The sequence below is a fragment of the Pogona vitticeps genome, chromosome 3 (genome assembly GCF_051106095.1).
Source record: "Pogona vitticeps strain Pit_001003342236 chromosome 3, PviZW2.1, whole genome shotgun sequence".
Lineage (NCBI taxonomy): Eukaryota > Metazoa > Chordata > Lepidosauria > Squamata > Agamidae > Pogona > Pogona vitticeps.
Window position 1 is genome coordinate 20798757 of NC_135785.1, and position 16993 is coordinate 20815749.

Here is a 16993-nt window from a genome sequence, read left to right on the forward strand (position 1 = left end):
GAACTTTGGTTAGTTTAGGGTCGGTTTTCTTCTCCTAGAATTGTCTGAAGGGCATATGGACACCTGGTTCTAAACTAAGTGTGTGTGAGAGAGAGGGAGGGAGAGAGAAAGAGAGAGGGGAGATTCTTCTGCCACCTGTTTAAAAGTTGAGTCACTGCCCCATGGACCTCCATGAACAGCACGTTACCTTTTTAGTTACAGAAAAGCTGCTTTTTGCATTGGAGAGGGTCCAAGGAAGCTGGGGGAGAGGGAGTTCAAAAATAGCCTTGGTGGCACATTCTGGTCATGCCTTTCCTGTTGCTGTTCAGGATCAATCTGTTGATCTATCTGTCTGCCCTATTTAAATATTCACAAGGGAAGGAGAATAATGTATTTGTGAAGGCTTTCACAGCCGGGATCTAATGGTTGTTGTGAGTTTTTCGGGCTCTTTGGCTGTGTTCTGAAAGTTGTTCTTCCTAACGTTTCGCCAGTCTCTGTGGCCGGCATCTTCAGAGGACAGCACCCTGTGCTCTGAATGAGAATAATTTAAAATCAAACAACACAAAACTAAAACATTAAAAACATTGCACTAAAGATAAATTACTATGTTGGATTCAGGTTTACTGATGATAAGACGACATGGGAAATATATGAACAGTTTCTGTGGGGACCTGCATTGCTCATAAGCCCAGTTCTGCATGAAGTAAGTACAGAAATAATATGTAAATACTGTATGTATGGCCACTTTTTCTTAAAAAGAAGCCAAAAACCTAAATTTAGTTTTTTCCCCTCCTCTGACTTTAACAAATTTTTAAAATTTTAGAATGCTACAACAGTGGAAGCTTATTTTCCTGATGCTCCCTGGTATAATTATTACACGGTAAGTTTTTTTTAATAAAATCTATCTATTTCTTTTTCTCTACAAGAACTGTAGCGTTATTTGGGGCAGAGGAGAATGGTCTGTTATTTATTTATTTATTTATTTATTTATTTATTTATTTATTTATTTATTTATTTATTTATTTATTTATTTATTTGATTTATATCCCGCCCATCTGGTCTGGTCAACCACTCTAGGCGGCTAAAATTATGTTAATTAATATTTTAGCTGAAAACGGGAGCTAAAGCATGAAAATAAAGTTTGCTCTAGTTATGTTACAGATTATAGTCTGAGTCAGTCTTCTCACTGCATGGCATTCTTAAGAACTCAGTGGGTTGGACCCAAGCTTACTTGTACTCAAAACATGACTGCTGACATGTACAGAATTTGAGGTGGTCGTGGCTAGCTTCAGTTCTACTTATTTCAAATTGGCTAAAACAGTCTGGATCCAGTCTGATAGACTTTAATGAGCTTGCAATCATCTTAACTTTTAAAAAAACTGATTTAGAAAGAACAGATCTATTGCAAAGCTAATCCCTATCTATCAAGCAGAAGAAATGGCCTCATTTTTGTCCATCAGCCATCTGAAATCAGTCTGTCAAGTTGGTCACACCTCTGTTTTATGTCCTGTTAATTCCTATGGGAAATAAGTGTGTCTGTTTTTCATGTGGGGCTGAGAGTTAATTGTCTACAGCAAAGGAAATGGCACAAAGGTAAGCAGCTGAGAGAAGAATCCAATTATTTTTAACTTAATTGCATCCACTGTAGTTTGCTTGGAATCATTTGAGGATGGAATCTTTCAATAGCCAGTTGCCGTTGCAATTAATTATGGACATAGACTTTCATGTTTGAAATAAAACTATTAATTCTTGTTTGTCGCGAGCAGGATAAAGTTGAGAAAGTGCGGGGACAGTTCCAAAACATATCTACTCCCCTTGAAGACATCAATCTGCATCTCCGAGGTGGCTACATTATTCCATGGCAACTGCCTGGTTTAAACACCGAGGCCAGGTATGATCAGACATGCTTTGAGTGCCTACACAATTTTTAAGGTGGATGGTGGGTAGGTAGACAAGAGCAAACCAATGTTTACTGTTCAGAAATAGTAAGAATTAAAATAGAAAGTACATCAAATGCTTATGTCTGAAAAGATGAGAGAAACCTATGTTGCAGCGGCTGTAGTTTAATTATAAAACAATTAAATTGGTGTTTCTTTTCTAAATGGCTTCTCATACTTTCTAGCCGAAAGAAGATGATGGGTCTTACAGTTGCTTTAGATGATAACGAGTCTGCTCAGGGGCTCCTTTATTGGGATGATGGTACAACAATTGGTAAGTGTAAACGGTTTAACAGTAACCAACCTAACAGGACTTTTGGGCAGATGAATGTAAACCTTTTTAGATGCTATTGAACTACTTCAAAGCCGAAATCTTCCTACCAAATTCTATTTACATAAGAGAGATCATGTAAATCTTGGAGGTATATTGCTGTACACTGAGGTGGGGCTGGTTCAATTATTTACTGTGCAACCAGTCACATGATTGGTACATGCCCTGGGGCGCAACTGACAGGTCCTTAATGCGTAGCAATTTGCTGCCAAAATTTACATTATTACATAAGTGTAATCAGTACTCAGATTCTGGGGGATATGCCTGAGGGCATTGGTGGGTTGTCCCTTGGAATTATTAATTCTGGAGTCAGTAATGGATGATTAAAGTGAGGAGTGGGTAAGGTCAGAATAAAAAATGGCTGGGTCAACCTTCTTTCCTATCCTCTTTCTTCCATTCTCTTTCTGAATGAATCACTCTTTAGAAAGCTTTTTGAAATTAAGCCAAGCGATGTTGCAGTAATTCTTTCAAGAATTACTGAGAGTCCACAACACGGCTTTTCTGCGTGCCAGCACAATCTATCTGAAACTGGGAGAATAATGCTGTAGGGCCTGCATTTTATTCTCTGTTGTAGCTAAGTCCTCATCATTATTATTTTCAGTGTAAATTGGCTTAGGCATTGTGATATACGTATGTTTGTTTTATGAAGAATTAGTAGCTGTGGTTGATGTAGTAAAATCAAATGGTACTGAAAAAAATGGGGGGGCGCGCGCGCGAAAGGTATACTATTAACCTAAATCCCATTCTGATAATGTCTCAAGTCACAAAGACAAAACTATACTTAGGATACCTCCTAAAACACTGGTGTAATTTCACTTGTTGAAAACCATGTATGAGGAGCCAACAGCCTGGTCTTAAGGATTTAGACCCATCCAATAATGGGGCAACATTTAAAAAAAACCCGAATTCCTACTGGTTCAGAGGTTCCCTAGAGACTCTTTTACCTGTGGAAAGCTTTTGGTAGCCTTTGGGTGGGGCTGGGCAACACTATCTATCTATCTATCTATCTATCTATCTATCTATCTATCTATCTATCTATCTATCTATCTATCTATCTATCTATCTATCTATCTATCTATCTATCTATCTATCTATCTATCTGTCTGTCTGTCTGTCTGTCTGTCTGTCTGTCTGTCTGTCTGTTTATTTATTTATTTATTTATTTATTTATTTATTTATTTATTTATTTATTTATTTATTTGCCAACTTTCTCCCAATAATGAACTCAAGGGGGCTCACAGTAGATAAAACAACAGATTTAAAAACACTATATACATATTATATTTTAAATAGGAATTATACATATATTAAGACTGAAGTCAATTTTTCAAATCAATTTTTAAAAGACAATTCAAAAACCAAAACTTTTTGGAAAATGGCTGCCAGATTGCCATAGTGGTGATGATCTGGCATCAGGACCATTGATGGGAATTTTCCAAAATTAAAGGCATCTCTGCAGACCTGGGGCTCTTGAAGGCTTCCCAAGGGCACAAAGGATTCACAGAGAAGTTCTGAAAAGCAAGGGTGGGTGAGCAGTAGTAGGAAGACTTTAATTGAATTGCATTAAAGATTTCTATCACCAGATGATATCATCCAGCTTGCATGGCATAAATTTATGCCAACAGGATTCCAGCTGACATGTATTATGGAAATGATTTAAGCAGTATGAGACGAAAACTGACTTTAAATCTCAATTTTATATGCTTAACTGTATCCCAGTAAGAGTGCATATATTTGAGGGGATCATGCCTGTTAGAAAGAAAGAGCAGGAAGTTCTTTAATGAATCCTGAACAGTATACCTATATAATGTAGATTTTTTTTTAAAAAAAGTCTTCTTAAATACAAATCTGTGATCAAAATGGCTTTTTTTTTAAAAAAAATAACAACTTTTCTTCTGTAGCCACTAAAGACAATAACTTTAAGACAATGTTTCTACAGCAGAAACACATTGATTGCTATATGTCCACAAACCAGTGAAAATTGCTTTCTTGTACTCATACATTTTTATTTATTGGGGGGGAGCACTTGCTCTTTATTTATCAGACAAATAATAGATATATAGAAGATTACTCTCACTTTTTGTGTCTTACAGATGCATATGAGAAAGGTCTATACCTCCTGCACACATTTAAAGCCAGTCCGGTATGCATACCTTCTAATCTTGTATTCTTTGGGGTTGTAGGATGTCCATGCTCTGCAGAGCTAAGCAAATCTTGATTTGCTCAATGGTTCCTAGCTTTGAGTCCCCAGATGTTTTGTATTAAAACTCTCAGAAGCTGTCACCTCTAGCTGTGATAGCCAGGATTTCTGGGAGTTGTAGTACAAGAACATCTGGGGACCCAAGGTTGGGAACTACTGCTCTAAGTAATTTACACAAAAAGATGTCCATGTATGCAGTGCAATCAAGATGCCAAACTAGACAAAGGAACTTTTAGTCACATGGACCTCAACTGTTATTATTTTTCCATGGGACCACTGTACCGTATTTTTCGCTCCATAAGACACACCTTTCCATAAGACGCACCAATTTTTTAGGAGAAGAAAACAGGAAAATATAATCTGTTTTCTTCGCTCCATAAGACACACAGACTTTCCACCCCCCCCTGTTTTGTGGGAAAAAAGTGCGTCTTATGATGCGAAATGATTGCAGAGTTCAGAAAGAACTTGCTGGGGTGGAGGCTGTGACGTGTGGTTTTATTTATTTTGAAGTTGATTTATTGGTAGTGTTGTTATCTTTTTGTATATGTTTTTAAAAATAATTTTTAAAACTTAAAGGAACTACTTGCTAGTAAATGCAATAGATGATAGATAAAATGCAACGAACATGCATAAATTCCAGTACCCCATTTCCATCAGCAAACAGGTATTCTGAACCTGGCAACAAATTTTGAAATTACGTTAGGTTCACTGAAATAAAATAATTCAGTGTATGACACAGTAAGATAACTTGGTTTGAGTTAGGTGGTCCTTATTTTATTAATTTCTAAATGTTTAACATTATGATGCTCTTTTGCTTTGTTGTTCAAACCGTGTGCTCGTTGCTTTAATTTTATGAGAAAGAATACAAATTAATGAGAATGTTGGCATTTGAGTGGAGAGCTATGAGTACAATACCTGTGCCAAACAAAAGAGAAATCTAGCATTTATTGATATAGATCTCTCATACGACCTTTGTACCTTTAAATGATGAGGAAGGCTGGATTCTCTTAGGATACAAAGTTGCATACAAATGAACAATTTGTAAAAACCTTCTATGATGAAAATGGCATATCAAACATCCTGGATGTATGACATGACTTTTATGCATAGCAGAAATGTTCACGGAAATAATGGATGACCCTGCATATCTTTATTTATTTTATTTATTTATTTATTTATTTGATTTTTACCCCGCCCCTCTAGACCATGTCTACTCGGGGCGGCTTACAAAATAAAACAAAACAGTATAAAAATATATAAAATCATAAAATTACAAATTTCAATTTAAAACAATTAATTTAAAGAGAGGATTACCAAAATGGAATAGCCAAAAAGAGAGAGAGAGAGAGAGAGAGAGAGAGAGAGAGAGAGACACTTAATTGACTGGAGGGAAGGCCTTCTTGAATAACCAAGTTTTTAACTGGCTTTTAAAAACACCCAGCGAGGGTGCCAGCCGAATTTCTGTTGGGAGGGCATTCCACAGCCGAGGGGCCACCGCTGAGAAGGCCCGGTTTCTTGTTTTTTTCCTTCCGGGCCTCTCTCGGCGTCAGACCCCTCAGCCGCCCCTGCTGGCTATAGCGGGTGATCCGGGTAGATCTGGGTGGGAGAAGATGATCTGCCAAATATTGAGGTCCCAAACCGTTTAGCAATAGCAGAATGGGTTCTTAGGGAAATGTATACATACATCTGTCTGTCTGTCTGTCTGTCTGTCTGTCTGTCTGTCTGTCTGTCTGTGTATTCAGTGCAAGTATTATATTAAACAATTTACACAAGATTAAAACTCATTCAACACCCCACAATAACAAATAACATATGGTTAGTAAACAACACAGTAATACAACATACAGTAATTATATCCATAAATATGGATTATTTATTTATTTATTAGATTCCTATCCTGCCCATCTAGACCAAAGGTCTACTCTATAAAAAAATCTAGAATTGTGTTTTGTTTTATTTTTATTGACAGCATCCTGGAGATGCTGTTATTAAAGGCAGCTTTAAATAATTTGTTCTTTTTAAATGTAAGTAAGATCTGGAGATAATGAAGCTGATAATGTGAAGACGTGTGGTGATGCCTTTGTTCAACTACTAAAATGTCATAAACAGGCAAGCTCTTGATCTGATAATGGACTATTTGACACAAATCTATTGTGTTACTCCATGGCAGTTCTTGTTAAGTGAAATGAAAATAATGAAAACTAGTCTTACAAAACTTGCAACGTACGCTTTATAAATTATAATGGAAATACCAGCAATTACTTTAACTACACGTAGCCAAGATTCCTGTTGCTGCTGCTGTGTGCATGTAAGGTTGATGATGTAATCAGTAGGGGCCTTTTATTTTTAATTAATGCCCTTTCTCCCCTTTCATATTCCAAGGTTACTTGTGGATTCCTTTCTACCTGGGGGAATCACTGGAAGACTATTAAGGGAAGTCTTTACTATTCAAAAAATGTCACTGATGGTCCTGCTCTGGAAACAGGGTGTATTTTTTTTTTGACGTTAAAACTCCCCCTCCCAAGATCTCCAATGGCTTCCCTGGGTTGAAAGGGAGCCTCAGACTCTTGTAGGAAGGATAGGAAACTTCAGTTATAAATAAAAGGCCATGGCTGATGACATCATCAGCCTTAGGATCACAGAGCTGCTCCAACAGGATTCTGACCATTATGTTAATTACAAATATTTTCAACTTTCCAGATTTACACCACATACTTTATCTCCCGAAATGACAAGCAGCATTTTTGAGCTTAGATAAATTGAGTGGAGTGGGGGGGGGGGAAACCCATGTTAATTAATGCAAAGAATGGGACTCTTTCTTTTTAGTGAGTTCTGAATACTTCCTTGTGCAGGAAGAAATGAGACTGGCAGCTTTGCAAGCAAAACGTGATAAAACATAGCCTTTGCAGCAGCTAGACTTCCACCATCAATATGCAGAGTCATTGCCTACCTCATCAGGACCAGTTACTAAACAAAAGCAAGCTAATTTGTATCGTGCAGGCTTTTCATCGGCACTGGACAATAATCAAATGTCTTTTCCTTCTTCAGATACCTCTGGTTCTAATTGGAAAGCTGTTGTCTCATCTGTGTCTGCCCAGTTAAATTATTTTACTAAATGTATATTAAAACATCTGGCTGATTGACATCAAAGTCAGAATGACCCAGTACACTATGGTTTTTATATTTTTAGAACTGGGTGTCTTACATACTTTGCCAATTTTTATCTATTTATTTAATGACCCTCTATTCTCACAATACTGAGATTCAAGGCAAGGCAATCCAAGGCAATACTGAAACATGATTGCAAAACAGACATTGCTAAAAAAAAAAGATAATGGCAAGATATGATTAATATTAAAATGTTATTAAGCATTTTAAAAATGCACTATACTTACGGTACTTTATTTGTGCTGCTCACTTGTTGCTTTTCAAGTGGTAGTTCGCATGGTGAAAGGAACTGGAACCAAATGGAGCCAAATGTAACAAAAACTTTTAAGTACTGTAGTTATAACTAATCATGTTAGGGAAATCTGTCTTTCAGGGTGTCTTGGACATCAGTGTCACCCACCGTGGATATACTGACCCAAACAACTTAAAAATTGGTGAAATTAAAATCCTAGGACTAGTAGGCGGCTCCATTTTCTCCGTTACAGTACTTCAAAATGGTGTGCCAATTTCGTCCAACTATAACACAACCTATAATTCTTCGTCTCAGGTAAGAATAAAAATAATGTTGGCACTGTGAACCCCATGAAAAGGGCACTGCCTAAAACATCATCCTGCTTTCACAGAAGCTAAACAGAGTCTAATGGGAAGTTCATATGAAGGATGTATAGACAGTAGCTTTCTTCTACCATTGGTGTCAAGGACCGTTATTCAGATACTAAAATCCAGTAGTAAGTTGTAACTAGAGTAAACCTATTAAATCAATGGAACTTAAGGAGGAATTGACTTGCCAAATCTCCATTAATGGAACTATGTTAGTTGCAACTTACTATCGGATTTCAGCAATTTGCTTTTTGTCTTGGATGCTGCACCTAGCATATACAGTAAACCTCCTAATGCATTGCAACTGTTCATCTTACAATCTATGGATCTGCTAATGCTACTTCAATGTGTCCTTGGTATCCATCGTCATACTAGAAATGAATTCCATAATTTAAATATGGTACATGTAAAGAAATATTATTCCACTTGTGTTCAATCTCCCATCATATTGTTAATATTTATGATGTTCCCCCATAACCTTTCTGTTGGGTGTATTTGCACTGTAGATATTATTCCGAGTATACAGATCTCAAAATGCCATGGTACTTTGCTGTTTTTCCCCATGAACTCTTGCATTTTCTTGCTGTTCTATTTGAAAAGTGGAAAAGTCACACTGTACCTATATTTATTTATTTATTTATTTATTTATTTATTTATTTATTTATTTATTTATTTATTTATTTGCACTAATGAGGTGGTATGTGTATACTATGTGTACTAAATACTAAATAATAATTTAATAAATATTAAGACATTAATAAAATAAAAACAAACAGCACCAAGAACCATTATCTAAATGATGGCAGAACAAGGAGCGAAAGATCAACATTAAATTAGGTTGGTGTAGAAAGTTTCACTGAATAGCAATGTTTTAATTAGTGATGGGCACAAACCTTGGTTCAGGGGTTTGTGCCAGTTCATTGGTCTGGCACCACAGGTGACACACCTTTGCTTCCCACACTCCCTGGGCAGATCCTCCACTCACCAGCCAGCATTCACTGCCATGCTCCTCCTTTTCAGGTGTTCAACCAGTCCCAGCAGGAGTGCCTTCTTCCCTTCTCCACCTCCTCCAGCTGCCACCCATTCAGATGAAGAGGGAGGGCAGGGATTTCTGCAGCACTGCCTTTGAGTGGGCATCTGCCAGTGGAGGCAGAAGAGGGAAGCACAAACTCCTGCCAGGACTGGCTGAACACCTGAAGAGGAGGAGAAGAACAATGTATGCTGGCTGGTGAGTGGAGCATCTAGCCAGGGAAGAGGGAGAAGTGAATGTATCACACCTGTGGTGCCAGTCCAATGAACTGGCATCAATCTCTGAACCAAGGTTCATGCCCATCTCTAGTTTAAAGTTATCTTCTGAATGTTAGCTGGGAGGGGGCCAAGCACTGGTCCTCTGGGAGCTGGTTTCACAATACAGTGGTGCCTCGCTTAACGATTACCTCGTTAAACAACAAATCTGCTTTACGATGGTTTTTTGTTCCTATGGGCTTTTTTCATTTGACGACGATCGGTTCCCTGCTTCGGGAACCGATTGTTCGCTTAATGATGATTTTGAAACAGCTGATCAGTGGGTTGCAAAATGGCCACCCACTGTGCAAAATGGCTCTCCACTGTTTTCAGCACTGATTGCTCGTTTTACAGGCACCGAAAAATGGACACCCAGTGCAGGATCTTCACTGGACAATGAGGTATTTCACCCATTAGAATGCATTAACTGGCTTCTAATGCATTGTAATGGTTTTTTTTAATTTCGCTTGACGACGATTTCGCTTAACAGCGATTTGAACTGAATGGATTATCATCGTCAAGCGAGGCACCACTGTATCAGATCCACTGTGGAAAAGGTCTGATTTCTTGTTGACAGCTTCTGGGCTTCCCTTGGGGAGTATCCAGAGAAGTTTAATCTGGAAAACTCTGGTGGGTCATGCAGATGACATTGGTGAAAGACATTTTGAAAGGTCTTATGGTCCCAAACCATGTCACCTCATGGTTCCATAATGTTCTACACATGCTTAGAAATTGCAGAAACCCTTCTTTTGTAGTCATATGCTGGGGAAACAAGTTATTAAGTCAAATATTAGTCCTCATAATGCTACATAAATGAGCCCATCATAAAACCTGCAAAGCTCATAGATTAGATGGAGCGTATATGATATCTGATGTCCAAATCAGGTCCCAAGACTAGTTGATAAAACATACTTCAAATTACATCACTTAAACCTGTGGATCTTCTGCACTGAATAGTAGTTTAAAATAGTTTGCTAACATTTTATGTCTAAGCTGTCTTCTCAGTTAAAGTCTTGACTTCTCCCTTCCTGGTTTCTCCTTCTTTTGATGCTCTTATTCCCTGGTCACTGATCTTTCCAACTCATTTGACTTACAGAAATTGCCCTAACTTGGCAGAAATTGCCCTAACTTGGAATCTGCCAATTTTATTTGGCTTCTGTCTCTGGGGGATTATTTCCTTAGGAACTTTACAGATGAGTAGAGGAGGTTCCTTTATTCTGATTCTCCATTTTTTTACTCTCACATGTCCAGTGTTTACTTATAATATAGACTCTGCAATAAAAGTCCAATGCTACTTCATATATAAACTCTAATTAAAAAGGACATTTTATCTGTATACGAGGCTCTGATATAATGTACCCGGTCATTTTATTATATTTCATGTAGTGTAAAGTTGTTTCTTTTATTCCCAAAGGCTTTACACCTTACAAACCTTGAGCTTGCATTGGGGCAAGAATATACAGTGCGATGGAATCAAGAGACAGAAAAGTTTGACTGTTATCCATATCCTGAACCGACCCAAGTCACTTGTGAAAATCGTGGTTGCATCTGGCAGGTAAGCAAGATGCAATTGGTGAAATGAATTAAAGGGAACACTTTGTTGTTGCTGCAGTCAGATTAGAATTTATGCCATCCTATTTAGGATTACCCATGGCTTCACTTCTTTAGCCAGTAAACATGTATTTTTCAAAACATATATACATATTCCCTAATTTTGCAACATTTTGGAGTATTTTCCTAGGATCATAAAATAACTGACTTGGAAGGGGCCTATAAGGCATCATGTCCAACCCCCTGCTCAGTGCAGAAATCCGAATCAATGCAGATTTGACAGATGGTTGTCCAATTTTCTCTTGCATGCCTCTGGCATTGGAGCACTCACTTCCTCCTGAAGTAATTGGTTCTCTTGTCTTAATGCTCTAACAGGTAGGAAGTGAGGATCATACCAGATGGCATATTGCACCTCCAACCTTTTTTAGCCTGCACCAGCCTGCTCCAAACGAACCTGTGTAGACAAGCCCTTTAATTGGCTCATTAAGAATATGTGTCCTGAAGCTACATGCATCACTTTCCTATGATATATATATCAAAACATCTTCTGTAGTTGCTTGGTTGTTTAACAATCTTCCCCCCCCCCAATCAAGAAACACCAACCTATGCAAAATAATTTCAAGTATGCACAAATATGCTAAAAGCATGTCGTATTTAGAAATAAAGCTCAATGTCTTAATTTTTTTTCTTAATTTTTTAATTTTACAAAATACAAGATTTATTTTATTTATTTATTTGATTTGTATCCCGCCTATCTGGGCCACCGGCCCACTCTAAGCGGCTTCCAACACAAAATAAAACAATAAAATGCAAAATGTACATAATCATTCAATAACAGTTATAATAAAATAGAAAAGGGTTAAAAGAAAAGTCAGGAATTAGCTGGAGGGGAGGCCTATGTGTAGAGCCAAGTTTTTAATTGGGTTTTAAAGGTACCCAGCGTAGGGGCCGTGCGAATCACCGAAGGGAGGTTATTCCAGAGGCGAAGAGCCACCGCCGAGAAGGCCTTATTTCGTGTCTTCTCCTTCTGGGCCTCTCTCGGCATCAGGCTCCTCAGCCTCACCTCCTGACTCGCACAGGTGATTCGGGTAGATCTTGGTGGAAGCAGGCGTTCCGTCAAATATCAAGGTCCTAAACCGTTTAGGGCCTTTGATTCGGGTAGATCTTGGTGGAAGCAGGCGTTCCGTCAAATATCAAGGTCCTAAACCGTTTAGGGCCTTGTAAGTAAGCATTAGGACTTTGAAGTCGACACGGAAACGAATCAGCAGCCAATGCAGTGCAGCCAGAGTTGGAGAAAAGATACAAAATACAAGATACAAACTAAAATAATTGTGCTCCCCACCACCATCAGGACCTTCTAGATAGCTCTTCTTTTCATTATCCTCCTTTCCAGAACTGCATTGATCCTTGTATTGGGACTTTACCTCTTCCTCTTATTAACACAAATTCAATAAATCTACCCCATATATCATAAAAAGTTTTTTTTTTATCTTCCCTTTCTTAACTTTTAGAATACAAGTCAATTTATCATTTACAGCAAGATTCCAATCTTCATTGTACCATGCTTCCAGTTGAGATTCAAGTTTAGATTTCCAATTGAAATTGGATGTCTTAATTTAGTATCGACTATTTCTCATTTTGTTTCAGGTTGTTTCTACTCCTGGAATTCCACACTGTTTTTATCCTCGTAACTATGGTTATTCTGTCAGTAACATTCAAAACAGTAATGTGGGCTTGTCAGCTGACCTTCAGAGGAATACTGAGTTTCCGAACCCCTATGGAACTAGATCACCACCAGTGGACCAGCTTCGCTTGGAAATGAAGTACCATTACAATGACATGTTGCAATTTAAGGTGAATATAATGTCGCAAGACACATTAATTTTCTCGTTTTAAGTTTTTTGGCTGAAAGCTATGGAACATTACAGCTTATAAGCCAGAGGCCATTTCCCAACAGCAACAGTACACATGATCTGAGTCAAGTTTAAACTATTACATAGTGTGTCACCACAATTGTTTGTTGCATTGAAGCATCACTGCAGCAACTGCCAAATACAAGTTCCATGATCTGACATCAATGAGCGCATGTTAGCTTTTGGGTTATATATTTGATGAAAAGCTATTAAGAATCAATGGCTGTCAAGCAAACCCCTGCCACAACTGAGGTTTTCTATAGCAGGACAGTAAATGTGAAGTTCCATCAAAATCAGAAGCAAGTTCCATAAATAATAGGAGTGAGTTATCTTTGAAGACATATCGTTGCTCATTAATAAGACTCCATTCTCGTGTGAAAGTGGTCATTCAATTGTCTTGAAGCTCCTTGCATGATTCAGCTGTGAGAATGTGAATCTCACAGTCTCATGCTATCATAGAGAAATTGGGAAAAAGTAATCTTTCTCTCCACAGTGATATTTCTCTGCATGAGATTCCCCCGCCCCACAACCCCTAGAAAAACATCTGAGGTTTCCTGGATATATTGTGATTATTACAATTCTTACACAATCAAAAACAAAAAAAATCTCTTGTAAGACCAAAAGAATAACATGGTTTTATTGCACATTTATACCTAATGAGCAATAGTTATGTCTTCCTTCTAGATATATGATCCCAACTCCAAAAGATATGAAGTTCCAGTTCCACTCTTCACCCCAGATGTTCCTGAAAGTTCAGAGGCTAATCGGCTCTATCAGGTGGAAATTGTGGACAATCCATTTGGCATAAGGATCCACCGAAAAAGCACAGGAACGGTTATGTAAGTGAAGTCTGCTCTAGTTGGGACGCTCAATTGGATTTTTAAACATAATGGCTAGATTCCTGTTGGTTATTTATGCCAGTATAAGTGCAGTGGCAAAAACTGTAGTAGTAGATTGTCTCTAGTTTGCGAGTCACTGCTTATATTTCTTATCACACACGGCCAGCAAGTTTCTGACCAGTTTTTAGAATTTATGCACAACACAATAATGATTCTATGACTTTTACTACATGTTGTTGTTCCATATCAAACACCTTTCCTGGGGTTATTTATAATAAAATGTAGGTCCTATCACTGGTAAAAGTCATTGATGGCACATATGAATTAAAACCAATCTAATATAAAATGTAATACATCCCCAGCAGCTACAAGCATACTATGGTGGATTTACCAGTTATGAAGGACTTCCACTGGCACGCTGAACAATTAGTCAAATGGGAAAAACTGTGCAGTCAACTTGTGCAATCTTGTGGAACACTCAGCTCAGTGGTTAAAACGCTGTACTGCAGCTAAAAACTGTGCTCACGACCTGGGGTTCAAATCCCAGGTAGCCGGCTCAAGGTTGACTCAGCCTTCCATCCTTCCGAGGTCGGTAAAATGAGTACCCAGCTTGCTGGGGGGGCAATGTGTAGCCTGTATAATTAAAAATTGTAAACCGCCCGGAGAGTGCTTGTAGTGCTATGGGGCGGTATATAAGTCCAATAAATAAATAAAATAAATAAATAAATAATGTAATGGGGACCTGGTGACGCTGTGGGTTAAACCTCAGAAGGTGCTGCAAGGTCAGACGTCTGGCAGTCGTAAGATTGAATCCACACGATGGGGTGAGCTCCCATCGCTTGTCCCAGCTCCTGCCAACCCAGCAGTTTGAAAGCATGTAAATGCGAGTAGATAAATAGTTACCTCCACAGTGGGAAGGTAATGGCATTCCATGTCTAGTTGCGCTGGCCACATGACCACAGAAACTGTCTTCGGACAAACGCTGGCTCTACGGCTTGGAGAAGGGGATGTGCACCACGCTCGAGAGTCGGACATGACTGGACTAAATGTCAAGGGGAACCTTTACCTTTACCTTAATGTAATGTTGTGCTTTGATGATCAGGAATCTGGCTTCTGGGTGAGATCCAGCAGTAACTTGCAACTAGAATAGGCCCATTGAATCAGTAAGTGTTTGATGAATCAGTTCCTCTGTAAGTTCTATTGATTTAGAAGGCCTATTCTCTAGTTGTGATTTGCTACTGGATTTGAACCACTGAGTAATATTTTATCAATATTCAGTTGATAATTGTGGTGCTGTAATAAAATAAGACATAAAAGAACTGGGCGGGGGGGACTATGCATGCCCAGGCCTCTGAACAGAATTAAGAACTATGAAACAAATAGAATGAAGGAAAATTCTTATGGATTTATTCCTAACATATCTACTACAAAATTAGGCTAGAGGAAAATCCAGATCAAGAAAATTTTGGAAGAATCACTTGGTTTATCATGGATATTTTTGTTTTAACGAGGAATACTTGGTAAGCCAGTTACAATGCATTATTCTCCAGAAGAAGCATGTTTCTGTCTGAACCTCACACTAATTTGCTAATATAATTTGGAACACTTTGGGTCGCTTTACCAGGATGGGAAACGCTGAAGAGATCTATTTCTATTAAGACTAAAGATGTGACTGTTTCATTAACTATTCAGCCAGTCCCCCCTCCCCAAAAACCTAACTGCTATGAAATCTTTCTGTTCTGCATTAGAGCTAAAAGATAGCCACATTTTTTGTCAGTAGCAGCAGGACTAGAAGAGGGAAAAGATGCTTTTGCACAGATAATCACTCACAAGAAAATGTACAAAACCTTTCTGTATTTTGCTTGTTTTTAAACATCTGACTACCAAAATCTGTCTGTCTATTCATTCTCACTTGAGAGAAGGAAATCTGTAACAATTTGTGTCTTTGAATTATGATTAATTTTAGTCCCCCTTTCAGTTTTTTCATGTCACTCATGATATGAAGTAACCACCCCTCTCTTCCAGATGGGATTCTCAGGTCCCAGGCTTCACCTTCAGTGACATGTTCATTCAGATTGCTACTCGCCTGCCATCACAATACATATATGGATTTGGAGAAAATGAACACACTCATTTCCGGAGAGATATGAACTGGGAGAGCTGGGGAATGTTCACTAAAGATCAGCCTCCTGGTGTAAGTAAAGCTCTGGGAAGAGGAATGTTCTTCTTCTAATCTTTTTAAAAATATATTATTATTCTCCCCTTCTGCTGTGGAAATTAGACTGATGAATTTACATTTTCTTTCTTAAAAGCTTACGTTTTCCAGTAGATACTTTCCTCCCTGAATTTCATACCCATCTGTTGTGCCATTGTCTCATCCTGAGAGTGGCCAGAACTTTTACCCCGTATACACATTTCAACCCCAATGGAATCATTACAAAAAAAAAATGCATTGCATCCATGCCTGTAATACATTTTTTGAGCAAAGAGGGGGGGGAAAGCTACAAAAGTGATGAAACTACATAGTGCTGCTTACTCAACGGAACATGTACCTTGGCCCAAATTAGCAAAAAGAAAGTTGACTGAAGTGCAATAGCAATTCAGTGGCTAAAGATTAATGTGTTCCAATTCCAAATATGCTTTCTCCATCTATAGTTATCCAGGGGAAATATATATAGTAAAAGCTTCTCTGCTGAAGATGGACGGACTTTGGAGGAGCAGAAATGCAATGTGTATGTTTGGTTTTGTTTTAACAGTACAAACTGAATTCCTATGGCTTCCATCCCTTCTACATGGGACTGGAAAATGATGGAAGTGCTCATGGAGTCCTTTTGCTGACCAGCAATGCTATGGGTAAATGACAATTTTTTTTTCATCTGAAGAGTTTTATCCACTGCATATACATGTGATACAAACCAGCATTAATTCCTTAACTCTTGTCTTTTGGTACTCAGATGTCACCTTCCAGCCAACACCTGCTCTGACATATCGCACAATTGGAGGAATTCTGGACTTCTACATGGTTTTGGGGCCTACTCCAGAAGAAGTGGTTCAAGGATACACTAGAGTAAGACATATTCAATATTTTAATATACAGGACCTGATCCAACAAGGCTTCTGGGGCCTCAGCTTAGAGACAAGGTTTTGAGTGAATCCAGTGTGAAAACACATACCCATTTCAGTGAACGTAT

General features: G+C 38.3%; 1 protein-coding gene across 2 annotated transcripts in view; it reads left to right on the plus strand.

The window, feature by feature from the left end:
• The window catches only part of SI (sucrase-isomaltase), a 213921-nt gene that overhangs the window by 114285 nt on the left and 82643 nt on the right, over positions 1-16993 (plus strand). For both annotated transcript variants that reach the window (XM_078389026.1, XM_072996157.2), the window contains exons 42-53: positions 598-682; positions 803-859; positions 1746-1870; positions 2102-2190; positions 4341-4390; positions 7989-8162; positions 10914-11054; positions 12698-12904; positions 13648-13802; positions 15828-15996; positions 16559-16655; positions 16757-16869. In XM_078389026.1, coding sequence (XP_078245152.1) covers positions 598-682; positions 803-859; positions 1746-1870; positions 2102-2190; positions 4341-4390; positions 7989-8162; positions 10914-11054; positions 12698-12904; positions 13648-13802; positions 15828-15996; positions 16559-16655; positions 16757-16869 — 1462 coding nt within the window. The remainder of the gene's footprint in view (positions 1-597; positions 683-802; positions 860-1745; positions 1871-2101; positions 2191-4340; positions 4391-7988; positions 8163-10913; positions 11055-12697; positions 12905-13647; positions 13803-15827; positions 15997-16558; positions 16656-16756; positions 16870-16993) is intronic.